The sequence below is a fragment of the Littorina saxatilis genome, linkage group LG3 (genome assembly GCF_037325665.1).
Source record: "Littorina saxatilis isolate snail1 linkage group LG3, US_GU_Lsax_2.0, whole genome shotgun sequence".
Lineage (NCBI taxonomy): Eukaryota > Metazoa > Mollusca > Gastropoda > Littorinimorpha > Littorinidae > Littorina > Littorina saxatilis.
Window position 1 is genome coordinate 69,137,454 of NC_090247.1, and position 16,639 is coordinate 69,154,092.

Sequence of the window (16,639 nt, forward strand, 5' to 3'; positions counted from 1 at the left end):
AAAAAACACGAAGACATTCTGATATACAGAGAAAGGCAAACACTCATACACCCCCACAGTGTTGTCTAAGCATGTTAGCTGTGTCATTTACGAGATGAATTCAACAAAACTGAGTTTCCCTCTGAACCAAACGCAAGCAGGTCGTAAGGTGTTGGTATTGTATCAAAGAAGAAGTATGCTCCGATCCCATGTATAGAAGCCTCGACATCTGTGGTGGTGTACACGGTTGATTACATAATTGTGTAAATGATTGTGTAGGCCAAACAAAAATATATGTTGGTTTAGGGTAACGTAACCAAAAAGGAGTCGGTAGGTCGGCTTTTAAAAAAACCTTTTTTTATTTAAATTTAGTCGATTTTAAAGGAGGTTACTTCCCTTAGTCTGGGTATGGTTCGCAAAATGTACCAAAAGTTTTGGGTTTTTTTTTTAAGAAATGAAAAAAAAGTGTTAGGGTCGGCGGGAAAAAATAGGGTCGGTCGGGTTACCCTAAACCAAAATATAATTTTGTTTGGCCTTACACAATGTTTACATGATTGTTTACATGACTGTTGACGCTGGCAGGATGGTATGTTTAAACCTGATCCCGTGTAAAAGACTAGAGAGATCAGTCTGTGGTGATGTCAAGTATCCAGGCATGAGACCAAGGGTAGGGCGGATGGTGGCGAGAGAGGTGAAGGGACGGGGAATGTTTACAGTGCTGTGAGCAGTGCCCACCAATGTTTAGCTCAGGCACCGTCGCGGCAGACGCGCCTTAGTTCTATGCAGGAAAATGCAGCGCGCTATTCTAGCCATCTGGCCAACTGTCGTCCTCATCTCTAAGGCAGACTGATACCAAGAGGTGTAAGTTACACCCGCCTTCAGGCTCAGGCATTTGCAAACGCTCGACTCAAGACTATATCGTTCAGAAGGAGGAACGCTACCTTTTAACCTCAAGCTGATTTTTTGGGCATCGCCTGTGAAGTCTGCAGGATCACAGGAAGTAAGGTTGGGATGGGGGGGGGGGGGGGGGGGGGGAAGTAAAAGCAGACGGAGGATCATTGAGTGGGTTCACCATCAAACTCGAAGAGCTGACCACAAGAATAGCGAGAGTCTGCCAAGTCTACAGGACGGGAAAAAAAGTCAACACGTCAATTCTACTGGCCCCGGCTGGCAAAGACTGGCATGTGTTGACCGAGTCTGACTGTACATGCTGCTGGTGGTGAGTGTGTGTGGTTCTCCTCTCTCTAGGAGAGAGAAGGTCTGTGTATGTGTGTGTGTGTGTGTGTGTGTGTATGTGTGTGTGTGTGTTTTGTGTGTGTGTGGTGTGTGTGTGTGTGTGTGTGTGTGTGTGTGTGTGTGTGTGTGTATGTGTATGTGTTTGTGTGTGTGTGTGTGTGTGTTTGTGTGTGTGTGTGTGTGTGTGTGCGCGTGTACGCGCGCCTATGTCTGAATCTATCGGTCCGTTTATTCATTTATTTGTTCATGTCTCGGAGTTTATTCAAAAGAGGACCGTGCTAGTAGACAACCTCAAGTCAATTCCACCTCGATTTTCGAAGATTCTTTGAGCGGAGAAGATGAAAAGAAAGAAAACACCAACCAATGAACAGTCTGCTCCCAATCGTGCTGCTTTTCATTGACAAGGCGGAACTGTCGGACTCTTTCTTTACAGGCAGACGCCGTGAAGGACAAAGAAGGCCGTGCTAGGCTACCTTTGGTCCTCTCTGTCTGACGTGGGAAGACAGTATCGTCTACCGTCATTTCTTTCAATACAGTCTGTGTCGTTTTCAGCGAAAAGGGACATGATAGAAACTCTCTTTCCCCTGTGTCACACCCCTCTTTCTCTCCCTCCGCCTCTCCGTCTGTCTGTCTATCTATCTGTCTCTGTCTGTCTATCTGTCTGTCTGTCTGTCTCTCTCTGTCTGTCTATCTGTCTCTGTCTGTCTGTCTGTCTGTCTATCTCTGTCTGTCTATCTGTCTGTCTGTCTGTCTGTCTGTCTGTCTCTGTCTGTCTATCTGTCTGTCTCTGTCTCTGTCTGTCTGGCTGTCTCTGTCTGTCTATCTGTCTGTCTGTTTATCTGTCTGTCTATATGTCTCTGTCTGTCTGTCTATCTATCTGTCTATCTGTCTGTCTGTCTATATGTCTCTGTCTGTCTCTGTCTGTCTATCTGTCTGTCTGTGTCTGTCTATCTATCTGTCTGTCTGTCTATCTGTCTCTGTCTGTCTGTCTCTGTCTGTCTGTCTGTCTATCTGTCTGTCTGTGTCTGTCTATCTGTCTTTGTCTGTCTATCTGTCTCTGTCTGTCTATCTGTCTGTCTGTCTATCTATCTATCTATCTATCTGTCTGTCTATCTGTCTGTCTATCAATCTGTCTTTACTACTTTGTCTCTCTCTGTACAATGGAACCCCCCTTTTAAGACCCCCACTCCCCCGATTTAAGACTCCTTCCCTTTCAAAACCCTCCTTGCTCAGACGTTCTCTTCATAGCCTCTATACATGTAGCCCCATTTTAAGATTTCTTCCTTTTTAAGACCTGACTTTCTCAGATTGGTGGAGGTCTTAAAAGGGGGGTTCCACTGTTCTATGCCCTAAGGTGGTCGCGACGAAGAAACCAAACTGTATAGTCTCAGACTCACTCCTGCCCCCCCCCCCCTCCTTTCCCTGTCAACAGCAGGCACACAGCGAGTCTTGTACTGACATGGATCGTGCTTCATGAAAACAACCGTGCTAGCACACTCCTTTCCCTGTCAACAGCAGGCACACAGCGAGTCTTGTACTGACATGGATCGTGCTTCATGAAAACAACCGTGCTAGCACACTCCTTTCCCTGTCAACAGCAGACACACCGCGAGTCTTGTACTGACATGGATCGTTCTTCATGAAAACAACCGTGCTAGCACACTCCTTTACATCTTTCGGCAAGAAGATACAACCTTTACATCCAGGTTTCTTTCAAAAGAGAAAAAGAAAGAAGAAACAAAAGAAAAATTGTGATCACTGAAAAGAAAACGCTACAGTCCGGAACAGTTCAGGTTATCTTCGGCTTGTGACCATTGAACAATCCGCCGTAGCAAGCGTCCTCCAGACATCTACATGTATGCTTTGACTAACGGATCTGACCGTGCTGGTTGACTACAGCCTGTTTTTTTCCCGCGTTTTGTAAGTTCGTAGCTACAAACCTCAGTTCATTTTCTGTAGATGATCTGATTATTATATGTGTGTCTGTTTATTGCAAAGATAACTGGGTCCACGTGCTATTGAATGTTTTGTTTTGACTTGGATGAATTAAACGTTCATTCCTTGTTTTTTGTTGTTGTTGCTTCATTTAAATTGCGGACCCAAGCATTTTTATTAACACGCTGGAAGCCGCTGGAAGCCGCCTTGACCTGTCCAAAGGACCGTGCTGTCTGACTACCTTTGTTTTTTTCTCTCTCTAAAGTCTGCTTGTGTCCTTTTAACCCCTGAATGCCTGAGCCAATGAAAAGAGCCCGTGCTAGTAGACAACCTCTAGCTATCAACACATCTACTGGTGTTCTTCAAATCCTCAGGCCATGGTTCAGTCATAATAAGGCCGTGTTCGTAGACTACTTTTTGCCCCTTCAAAATTCACTGCTGTCTCTTTATTCTGATTCTCAGTAAGCTTTCATTGATGAACAACGACCGTGCTAGCTGACTGTCTCAACATCCATCGGTGTTCCTTTAAAATCCTTGAAAGCCGTGACCGACGAAAAAGGACCATGCAATAGTACAGTACCGCTGGCTATTGGTGTTTTTTTTTTAAATCCCTAGTGAGCCTTGACCAATCGCATTGTACCGCGCTACTAGAATACCTCTTCAGACCGTTCCAGTCGCTAGTCTCCTGAGGGACTTTCGTGAGGAAAAAAATCAAGCGTCAAGTAATTATCGATCTGTCTATTTGCCACGACAAGCTGATCAGATCACGTTTACTGTCTCCGAACGCTCCAGAACAACTAGACACGGCCAACAACAGGCAGAACAAAATAGAGGTCAAGATTGATCCGGTCAGTGTTATTTTACTGGCGAGCATAATATGGTAGAACGGCAGAATATCAAACAGAAAAGTCTAATAGGTTTCTCGTGAAAACGGGGACAACATTCCTATTAAATTCAAGAAAAATAAATTGTAAAACTTTCCAAAGTCAATTTCACTCCTTCGTTTGATGTCCACTATGGTTCGCTGTTCCCTACGGCCACCACTTGCCTGTCATACTTCAATTTCACCCCGCCATTTGATGTCCACTATGTTTCTCTGTTCCCTACGGCCACCACTTGCCTGTCGTACTTTAATTTCACCCCTCGTCCAATCAGTTCTTGGAATACCCTGTTGTTGCTTTTCCCCCCATACCATAAGTTGTATACATCGTGCAGACATTTTGCAGATTGTAGACAGTTTAATCAGGACGGAGTATCAGATATTTCGCTGACATTTTGCACAACTTTTTCTTTTTGTAGAACATTTGCTGAGACAAGAGTAAGAAATGATTTTAAGGTATTGTAGAGGCTTTTTCTTTAGAAAGTGGGTGGGAAAGAATTTCAGACATGCAAAGTTTTCGGCCAGTTTCCACAGACATGGGGTAAGAAGGAGCTTTGCAGACAGTTCGCATTCAATTTAATTATTGCAATTTCCCCAAGAAGGAATTTCAGATATTTTTGCAGAAATGTTTCTCAAATGTTTAAGCAAAGATTTATTTGGGAAAAGTACAACGCAGCACTAGATAAATTTTACAAGGATTGGCGCCATTCTGATAATCCTCGCTCCACGGCTATCGCCAGTTGTCTCTCTGACCGGACGCGACAGTCCTACGCGAATCTATCAAAACCAGAATACAGAGTGATCTCCCATATGTTGTTCACGAGCAGTGTTCGCGAGACGAAAATGATTGCAGATTGGCCGACTTCGACAGTGATCTCCGTTCTGTTCTTCACAGTCATGATAAAGACATCGTTCTAAGGTCAAAACAAGTCGAAATTTTGGGACTGCTGCCGGAAGGAGACCGTAATATATGGTTGCATCACTGTCAAAAAAATCGTCTGCTCCAGCGAGCGACGAAACCAAACGGTTGATTATCACGTGACACTTATGCCATATTTAGAGCTGTTTGCACAGTAAATACATCCGCAAAAAATAGCTCGATTGAAACTGTCTAAAATAAAAATTCCTCTGTAATTCAAAAATTACAAAACACCATGAAAAATCATTATCGACGATCGCGAATCTGCTTACATCCATAACACATTACAAAAAGCTCTAAATATGTAAAAAAAAAAAAAAATCGGTTTCCTTGCCAGGGAGAGAATGAGCCGAACTCATTTTGACCTGAGGTCAGGATGGGATTGGCGCTTGTATATATATATGCATGTTGTGACGTAACCCTTAGGTTCTTTCTCCTTTACATATTTTGATACTGCGACCACCAAGCCATGACCATCCCCCCACCCCCAGTGTGTTGTAATTGTCCCCTTGTCTATGTGATGTAATGCAATGTAAAGAAAAACTCCAAAAAAGAGAATTAAAAAAAAAAATATTTCTCAGACACAGGTGGAAGGCAATTTCAGACATTTTTTTTTAAATGTTGCGGCTTGCAGACATTTTTGGTAAAGCAAGAGGGAAGACAGAGTTTCAAATAATTTGCAGGCAAAATGTTGCAGTTTACAGACATTTTCTTCAGACACGAAATAGTAAGCAGTTTTTGACATCTTGCGGGCATTTTCCATTTTTTTAAGAATTAATACAGAGTTTCAGTCATTTTGCAGAATGCACACAAATTCTCCAGGAAGGAGTTAAGATATTTTGCGAGCATTTTGTTCGGGCAAGGGGGTCGGAAGAAGCTTCCGACGTTTCCCACAGAAATGACTCGGGAAGGAGTTTCAGACATTTTGCAGACCTGCAGAGTCAGTTTCCAGATATTCTTCGCAGAGAAACTGACAGAGGTAGGAGGAAGGGGTTTCCGAGATAGGGGGTGGCCGTGTTGAATGACCCATTACACGCGTTAACTGCCCAATCAAGCACTCAATGGCCTATCAGGCAGTGAGCAAGGAGGTAATGCCATTTGACGGAAGATGGACACTGCACCCAATTGCCGTGTCAGTACGTGCTCTTCTGTTTTGCGGTAAATGTGGGTCTTTGTGACCGAGACAGGAAATAAGAAGATTACCGAAATAGTGGCCGTCTTGGTGTGTTTGTGTGGGTTGTAGTAAAACGACGAGAGGGTAGATTTGATAACGGGCAAAATAAGTCTTAAGGAAGGGGAAGGGGGTGGAGATGTTGGCCTAGGTAGGCTCTAATGGATTTTTCGAATCCGTTCCTCTTCGGATAACATAATATTATCTTAGGCTTAAGCTGTGTGTGTGTGTGTGTGTGTGTGTGTGTGTGTGTGTGTGTGTGTGTGTGTGTGTGTGTGTGTGTGTGCGTGCGTGCGCGTGTGCGTGCGTGCGTGCGTGCGTGGAAGATTTTTTTTTATAAACAAACGACCGGTCCGGAGGAACAGACAAAATGACGTAATAAACATACATACATACATACATACATACCGACAGACAGACAGACAGACAGACAGACAGACAGACAGACAGACAGCAATGTACTCACTGGGCCTACACTTGTAGTGGACTTCCAGGTATTTGGAGGTAGCGGGACAGGGATCCTGTCGGAAGGTGGTGGACTCTGCTAACACCTGGCACTCCGCCTTGTCCTCGCACAGGTCAAGCAACACCTGTAATCACAAACACAGGTAAAACGTCAGGTGTGAATCAGCAGTTAAAACAACGCAACATTATCTGTCTTAACGTTCGGTTTTGAATTTATGTTAAGACATAAAGATCACAAAACCTGGCACTCTGTTTTGGCCTCACACAGATCTAGCAATACCTGTATTCACACACGAAGGTAGGAAAAAAAGGTATGGAAACAGGTAAAACGAGATATATGAAATCCACATACACAAATAAAACGTTTACAAATAGATGTGTCACGACTGAAAAACGCACACCCACACAAAACGAAAACACCCATAATCAAAACGAAAAGTATACAAGTTATACAGAAGATATGGCCCCTCCATGCTAGAGTCAAACGCCAGAAAGACAATAATTTTTATATATACACGAAGGTAAATCGCTTCCATTTCCCTCTCAAAGAAACAGCCCTCTCACACGCAAATAACTCTTTTTCTCTCCAAGGGAAAAGGTGATGAAAGGACTTAGCACTGGCAAGATGAATTTAAAGACAGGAAGCAAAACAAAGACCTAGAAGAAAAAAAAAAGACAAAGAAAAACAAGTACGAAAGAAGGATTACTGAGAGAAAAAATATCCAAGTAGAAATAACCAATCAACAAACAAATAAAATTAAAAAACAACAGTAATTCGGAGGACATCTTTTTTTTGTAGCAAAAAGAGGCAAATGTCGAATTAGCACAGGGTTCCAATCCAAGCATTGAGAGACTTACAGGATCGCTTGACAGCTTCTGTCTCAGCCAAATAAAACCGCTGCGCCGCGGCCCACCCCGTCTGCCCGCTTGTCAATAAACTTACGACTTTACCATAGTGTGGTGCAATCCACCCAGCTATTGTCTGTTCTCAGCGGTCATACATGAACATGTGCCACTAACATCTGGAAGTGGAACGCTTTATATGGTGCTTTAAAAAACACTATGTTCTCTTGTGCCAATTTCTTCTCATAAAATCTAAAACTTGACAGCAATAAAACTTTTTATTAGCGAACATCATCGTTGTGTGTGTGTGTGTGTGTGTGTGTGTGTGTGTGTGTGTGTGTGTGTGTGTGGAATATTCACAGCGCAGGGGGAGCAACTGGTGACTTACGTGTTTGGAAACTGGAAGGCAGAGTTCTCGAACTTACTCTTATTCACTCACATTTTCCAAGCTAGATTTTGTGAATGCTAAAACTGACTAGTTAGGGCGCAGAAGCTCTCTCTCTCTTTCTCACTCTCTCTCTCTCATTCTCACTCTCTGTCTTTCTGTGTGTGTGTGTGTGTGTGTGTGTGTCGGTCTCTCTCTCTCTCTTTCTCATCTTATCTCACACACCTCTCTATCTCTCGCATCCCCCCTCCCACTTTCCGGAAGCACGGCGAAATCATCATCATCATCATCATCATCATCATCATCATCATCATCATCATCATCATCATCATCATCATCATCACCATCATCATCATCATTTACTGTAAGAAGGACCGTATGGTCCTATAATTCTTTAAATATATAATAACGTTTTTGAGTTCGATTTATCTCTCTCTCTCTCTTCTTCCTCTCTCTCTCACCCTTCGCTCTCTCTCCTTCATTCAATACATCCATCTCCCCCCCCTCCCCCATCTCTCGCTACGGGGATTCCCCCTTTAGCCGAAGAATAGAGCTGCTATCTAATCGCCCAAATCTCAGCCAAATCCCCTCCACCACACTGGCCTTCGCAAAACAGCCACCTCAAACGTACTTGCCGAGCGAGACGAGCACGCCGAGACCACGTTAGGTCTTGGATTTCACGACCATTAGATCCCTTCGATAACATTGTTTGATTATCTGTGTTTTGTGTTGCTAAGCTTGAAGGTTTAGGGTTCAGGACATCGCGGTTTGTGTGTCCTGTAAAAGAGCCATCCATCTTGTATATACACGTAGGCTTACTCAGGCTGTGAGAAAGGAAAAGCCAGCCTCATTTTTCTTGTCTGATGTGGAAAGGTCATTTCAACTACAACATATAGGCTATAGAAACGACGCAGTATGGCAAGCCAGTTAGTACATAACACACACACACACACTCACTCACGAAAAGCACACACGAACACACACACACACACACACACGAAAAGCACACACGAACGCAAGCGCACACACACACGTGGCATCATCAGAGTACGCACATACCGGGCCGTGGCACACACACACACACATATGCGCGCGCGCACACACACACACACACACACCGTCACACGTAGGAACACGCACGAACGCAAACACGCACGCACGAACACAAAAGCAGACACTCATACAAACAGACGTTTATACACACACACACACTCCCTCACTCACTCTCTCTGAATTTTCCTCTTAACAAGGAAAGAACAAAGCAGTCACTAAACCTCGTCAAAAAGTTATTATGTAATGACTTTATGATTATATTGTTGTGCTAAAGTCCACAAGTAACGCAGCTTTGCAGACTAAGAGAGAGAGAGAGAGGGGAGAGGGGGGGGGGTGGTGGTGGTGAGAGAGAGAGAGACATAGAGAGAGACAGAGAGATTGATTGATTAAACTTTATTACAGAAGGATGGAGATTTTAGGCATTGCCTAGTCTTACAATCTGTCCTTGCAAACAAAGACGAGAACAAAACAACACATGAAAAGAGTATATGGACACTACGAATTTGACGAAACATACATATGGTAATAAGTAACATTCAAAAGCAAATCAAAAGTTATAGATTAACTAAATAAAAACTATGAAGTATAAAGATAGCAAAAGTAACAATGATAGTAGCAATGAAGGCAATAATGATGATTTCATGGTAATAAGATTAATAACAATAAAATAATAATAATGATAATAATAACACTAATAATAATGATGATAATGAGTGCAAAGTTACGTTCAATAAGAACATGAGGTCCTGAATAAAAACAACAACAGCAAGCAAACAAATAGCAAGTCAAGTGTAGAAAAACAACAATCATAAAAAGAGAATCGTATCCCGTATCTTTTTCCATGCATAAATTGCATACACGCATGCTAATATACATGTGAAGCTATAAGATAACGTTTATGTATTGATTAAATTAGGTTGGTTTGAGATATCGGAATAAACCAATTTACGAATTGCCACAAAGTTACAATAACTGTTTCACTTTGAATCAGACTTTGAACAAATGTCTGTGTGTTTGTTTTTTAAAGGCCTTGACTGATGGAATATGTTTAAGTACAGTTGGAAGCGAATTCCATACTGAAGATCCGGAGAATGCAAGACTAGACTTGTACAAATCTAGTCGAGGGCGAGGTTGGAATGAATTTACTAGAACCATACCTGTTGGTTGCCCTTTGAAATAGTGACTGAATGTACTCAGGGACTTCTTTGTTTGTAACTCTAAACATGAACAATGCTTTATTCAGTTTAAGCTGCTGGTTTAACGGAAGGAGGTCGAGCAGTTTTAGTTTCTTGTCAGTTGTGACTGATGAGTTAGGTACCATCAGTTTAGCTGCACGACGATGGAGAGAATTTAGTTTCATCATGTGGACATCACTACAGTTGTCCCACAACGTGGAAGCATAACTTAGATGTGACAGAATATGTGCATGGTAAAACAATTTTAGAACTGAAGTGTCAACATAATATCGTAGCTGCGAGAACAAAAACATGTTTCTCGATAACGTTTTGTTCATATTGTTTAAGTGACATTTCCAGTTAAGCTCAGAATCTATTGTGACCCCTAGAACCCGATGTTCACGCACTTGCTCAATCGGTAATGAACCAAGGCTAAGCTTTAGGTCAAGTGGGGCCAGCTGGTGTTTCTGTCTAGAAGTGATTACCATAGTTTGGTTTTTGCCGGATGTACTATCATACTATTAGTGTTACACCAAGTAAAAATTTCATCGAGGCTTCTTTGAAGTGATGACTCTAACGTGTTCAGGTGCTTTGAAAAAGTGTACACAGATGAGTCGTCAGCAAAAAGGTCATTGATAACATGAGGATCAGAAATAGGGAGAGGCAAGTCGTTAATGAATATACATAACAAAAGTGGGCCAAGAACCGATCCTTGGGGAACCCCACTTGTGACACGACCTGTAGACGACGGTTTTCCATTAAGAAGGACATACTGTTTACGATCACTTAAATAAGAATGAAAGAAGGCTATAAATGGAGACTTAGGGAGGTACGCGGACAGCTTTGAAAGTAAGGTAGTATGGTCCACTGTGTCGAAAGCCTTCTTGAAGTCCAGAAAGACGGTGCCGACTATTTCAGACCGGTTTATAGCTGACAGCCAAGAATCGCACATCTTAATAAGGGCAGTGTGACAAGAATGTTTCCGACGAAACCCAGACTGTGACGGATGAAAAAGATTATTGTTCTCCATATACTGGAGTAAATGCTGGTGGACATGTTTTTCAAGTGGCTTTGACAAAATCGATAAGATTGAAATTGGACGAAAATTGTCTGGGTCCGACGCGTCCCTAGTTTTAGGCAGCGGTACTACTTTGGCAGTTTTAAAAACGGTAGGAAATGTAACCTTTTCAATACATAAATTGTATACGTAGGTAAGTGAATCAACAATATATGGCACAGCCATTTTAAAGAGATGTGCAGGGACATTGTCAGGCCCCATCGATTTCTTGTTTTTCAGGTCCCTTATGTATTTTCCCACTTCGTGCACCGCAATTGGTGGAACGCGGAAAAGGGAAGCTTTTTCCAGTTTGCCGGAGCAGAACGAAGTGAGTGTCTCTGGACACTCGTACTTATCTCGGTTTGCATTACCTTGGGCTGCAGTCAGCAGTCTATCGGCAAGGGATAGAAAATGATTGTTAAAAGTTTGAGGGGATAGTGAAGTTACAGATGGATTTGACATTTTCCGAGTTTGTGGGTGATTTCATTGACAGCACGCCAGAAAGTAGCTGTGTCCCTTTTGTCTGATACCAGTTTATTAAAATAGCTACGTTTTGCATCACGCACGATGTCGGTAACTTTATTCCTCTGTTTTTTAAACTCCGTAGCCATTTTCTTTTCTTTAAAGTAATCTCGAAGGGCCATGGCATTGGTTAAATCTGTGTTTAACCACGGAGGAAGCGTGGGAGGGAGAGAGAAAGACAGAGACAGACAGACAGACAGACAGACAGAAATGCAGATACAGATTAAGTCGCTGGAATCCCGCTGCACGCAGACGATAAATTGGCCTCGCGAAGTTGATGGGAGGGAGAACAAGCCCTTATTTTTGTTGTTGTGGGAAACAACTGCAACCAAGAACCAACAACACAGAAGAAGCATTTTGAGGATGCTTATTCTCTTAGGTACAAGGAGATTGGACCCGCGTAACTCTCATTTACTCTATTGCACATGTCGTATGCTTGTAGAGCGCTTAATATTTTCCTTTTATGTTTCTCAGAACAGTAGAAGCAACCTACACAGCCACAATGACGACGATCAACAGGTGATTATCAATTTTTCTCGTCTTGTCGGGCCCACACAGGCTGGCTTCATTCTCGCCAGGTTCATCATCCACAGGAATCTGCCTATGAGCAGAAAAAGGGGAAACAATTCCGGCACCTACCACACCTGGTTTCCAGATCAGGTCAGTCTGCCTGTCAATTCTAGACCGGTAGCGGTAAGGTAGGTGAAAATCATTGGCACCGAGGGGAAGCTACTAGGCAGGGAAAGGGTAGCAGTTGCTTCCCTTCCATCATCGCTCACGGCGGGTGCGAAAACATGCCTGGCAGACGACAGGTTCGCGCGTGGCCTAAACTTCCCCTCTCCTCCTCCCCCCCCCCTCCCCACACCCCCTGAATATCACTCGCTCTCACTGTCGCCGAATCTGACAACCTGCATCAGCACCTTTCTAACACCTTCACACAGGTCTTTGATTCAAGCGAAACAACAGGTGAACTTCCTGGCAACAGGTCGGTTATTCTCGGTGGGTACATCCAGTTTTTGCCTTCATCCTGCAGGGCTAGATCTAGGTAGGGAGGGGGGGGGGGGGGGGAGGGGGGCATTGGTTCCGAAAGCCTGGCGTTACCGATAATAACATTGTTTTATCGAATAATTATAGCTTTATGTTGTTATCATTCTTCCGACTATCTGGTCGTCGATGCCTGTGGAGTTTACGAGCACAGGTGAAATGGCTCAGTGCTGTTTTTCTCAAGCAAGGCGGAGTGCGCACGATGGGAATGCAGGGCAATTTTCAGCCAATCACAGCAACAGAATTCCATGCCTATACTGACAAAACAATGTGAGTGATTTCGGGGAGAACTTTCGGTGTGTGTGAGTCACGTGTGTGTGTGTGTGTGTGTGTGTGTGTGTGTGTGTGTGTGTGTGTGAGTGTGTGTGAGTGTGTGTGAGCTTGCGACACTGATAGAGTCGACCTGGCAGCCACACAGACAGATACACTGACAATGACAATCATAAGCACGAAGAGAAAAACTACAGGACTACATACACGCCAGACACACCCAAGAGAAACAGAGAAATGTAAGAATGTTTCAACCACGGACACGCATCAAATCAAATGTACTACAATGACACACAGACATACTAAATAGACAGCCACTCACAGACGCAGAGAGAGAGAGAGAGGGAGGGAGAGAGAGAGAGAGAGAGAGAGAGACAGAGAGAGAGAGAGAGAGAGAGAGAGAGAGAGAGAGAGAGAGAGAGACACACACACACACACACACACACGCGAAACACCTAACCGACAAAAAACATCCCATGCCAACTCATCCCCTTTTCTGTCCGCTCCATTGCAACCCTGCACAACACCCAAACAGCAGCACGCAACACTCTCCAGATTCCGAGGGGCGTTAAACCTAAACCCGCATCCTGGCAATGGAAACAGATTCGGTGCTTATCTCCCTTAGCTAATTCGGATATCTCTGTCATTTTGTGTTTCTTTTCAACGGGAAAGTGCGTATTTACGCCGATTGCGTGCTTGGGCGTCAGAGGTAGGCAACGTGTTATCTACCATTCAACGCATTCGCTGAATCTGTTTACGGCATGAGCCAAAAGGGCTAACAGGATCTGGACTGAATCCGGGTCGTGGCAAAGAATTAGTGTGGGCGAAGGGGAGAGGGAGAGGGAGGGGGGGGGGGATGAAAACAGCGATGGTTTGGGGTGGAAGGGAGATGATACCAACAGCCTACACAGGGAGTTAATCATCCGAACTGATGAAATGCGTTGAAAAAAGAGACCCACAACGGCAGTGCTGACTGCCAGCACTGACACATAATGATCCAGCTGGATCTCCAAACTAACCCCATGACTCTCCTTGAAACCACCTCCGACTCGGGTGCTGCGTTGACCAGGAGCTAGAGCGCGACAATCATCCCATTCCTCCCTTGGGGGGTGGCCTTTTTTTTCTTGTTTTTTTTTCTCTCCAAGTCGGGATTCAAACCCGGGAACATGCCCCTTTTAAGGCCCCCCCAAAAAAAAATAGGTGTGGTTACGGTAACATAGCCAAAAAAAATAGGGTAGGAAGGTAGGCAATCACTTTTTTTTTTTAAACTTTTTTTTCTAATGTGTACAAATTAAACCTACTTGACAGGGAAATAAGTGTGCGACTCGGGCGCTTTCGCTTTCATTGCGTTTTCTGCACTCGTGTACTTGTTATTTTTTTGACAAATGTAATAAAAAGTTATAGCGGCCCAACAAAATAGGGTAGGTCGGGTTACCGTAACCACACCTATTTTTTTTTAGGCCTAATGGTTTTACCTTGAGGGCGTTAAACATTACTTATCAACTGCATTGAGCTCTCGGTCTTTTGCGTTGTTTTTACTGAGTTTTCCGGACTACTAAAGTACTGTTGTGATTGTGAATATCTGCTCTTTTTATTCTTTAGCAGTCAAGTTATTAGTTTCTCCATCATTTCATAACATATCAACACAATCTGATATACAATGCTTGTCCCTTGGACAGACAGACAGACAGGCAGACAGACATGGGCAAAATGAAACAATCACATTATACGTCGACCTAGTAATCTTAAAAGTGGACGAACATACACATTATAATGAGTTTTTCTGTTCATTACATAATTATCATTAGTTGATCCGTACACTTCAAACCCCATTAGCTCGACATACTGGTGAATGTTTCGTTTTGTCCATAATTAAACGATCCAAATAGCCAACCTTGCTTGTTTGTTTTTTAATTCTTTATCGGTTTTGGAACTTTAGCAGTCTATACGTTTCAGATTTATTCAGACAGACACACAAGTAAACGGACAGACCGCCAGACACATAAAAACCGCTGACTCAACCTAAACGGTCCTGCGCTTCCTCACGGCAAAGCGAACGTGAACAGGTGAGAGCGGACACGTGATGCAGGGAGGCAGGGGCGATTTTCAGCTACATTGGTTGTGAAAAGCCAAGCGTGTCCACGTGGCCAGGTGTTTCTAGCTTTCACTCATTCCACACAGATGAGACAGATAGGTAGACGAGAACAGTACAAGTAAGTAAATGTGGATGGGGGGGAGGGGGGGGGGTGAGAGGGGAGTGGGAGGATGGGGTGCTGCAAAGCTTGTTCTTTTAGCAGACAAGCAGTTCTGCAAAGAAACATTGTCAAGCGGACGACATGACATTTCTCAATTTATCTACTCTTTGAAGTCGTATACTTCAGCGTTTGAGTCATTCGCTACTTCATTATTTGGAACCGTGGGTTTTGCTTTGGACAAGCTGGTGACTTGAAAAGATTGCACCCCTGAGTGTTAAGAATATAGACAGACACACACTACATTGAGCCTGGCAGACAGACACACACCCATGATTGTCTACACGCACACACAGAGCCAGACTACCAGCCAGTTAGGTGTACACAATCATACACACAACACAAATTAAACGCAAGAACCCCAAAAGATTGAGTACAAAACACCCAATACACAAACAAACAAACAAAAAATGAACCTGAAAAAGTTTGCCATTGAAACGCACAGGTTTTTTTCCCAACCTCCTGTATTACCACTCCCTCCCTTTTCTGATTGTTTGCGTATCAGGTTTTTCTGTCTGTTATCGTTGCCTGAAATGAGTAAATGTATTTAGTCCGCCATCATGTTAACCTTTGTTATGTACATACCAGGATTACTTAAAATAAGAAGTATTTGCTTGAGTTAGTTATCCTAAAAACTATGAATTGTTTTTGTCATGATAATAATTGAATAAAGTTTTGTTTAAACCAAACGCACAGTTGTACTTCGTCCATTCCATGTCTCTCACAAACAGCGTTCCCCTGGGTACACCAACCGGCCTCACAAAAGTAATATTTTACTCCTACCAAAGAGCTTATACGACCTACACAGTACATCGGAGGATCATTTCTCCCATTCTTCCCCCTCATCCTCGCACAAGGAATGTACTCAACCAGAACTATAACGGATAGTTTTGGGTACTGAGACTGACAGCAAGCATTGGTACGGGACCCGGTACTACGAACCGTTTCATACCGAACCTACACTTTGATTAACGCTCTGTGAAGAATACCTATGTTTCCCAATCATTCTCGAGTATAACAGAGAGTGTGGGGTACTGAGTCTGACACTGCCGACAGCAACCACTGGTACGGGACCCGGTATACGTACAATGAACCGTTTCATACCGAACCTACAGTAGTTTACGCAGCTGTGAAGACTACCTATGTTTCCCAATCATCCTCGACAGTCGTATACAATGAATGTACTCCACTGGCAGTATAACAGAGAGTTTGGGGTACTGAGTCTGACACTGACAGCAAACGTCGGTACGGGACTCTGACCCGATGATAGGAGCCGTTTCATACCGTACATTCACAATGACTTTACGCAGCTGTGAAAAATTCTTATGTTTCCCAATCATCCTCGACAGTCGTATACAATGATTGTACTCCACTGGCAGTATAACACAGAGTTTGGGGTACTGAGTCTGACACTGACAGCAAACATTGGTACGGGACTCTGACCCGATGATAG

The 16,639-nt window shown here is 43.5% G+C and overlaps 1 protein-coding gene across 1 annotated transcript in view; it reads right to left on the reverse strand.

Annotated features, from left to right (window-relative positions):
- LOC138963101 (uncharacterized) overlaps nt 1–16,639 on the reverse strand; it is a gene marked incomplete in the record, with an annotated part of 64,889 nt that overhangs the window by 41,828 nt on the left and 6,422 nt on the right. Inside the window, 1 exon segment of the mRNA XM_070335131.1 lies at nt 6,587–6,710. Within this exon segment, the coding sequence (XP_070191232.1) occupies nt 6,587–6,710 (124 nt within the window).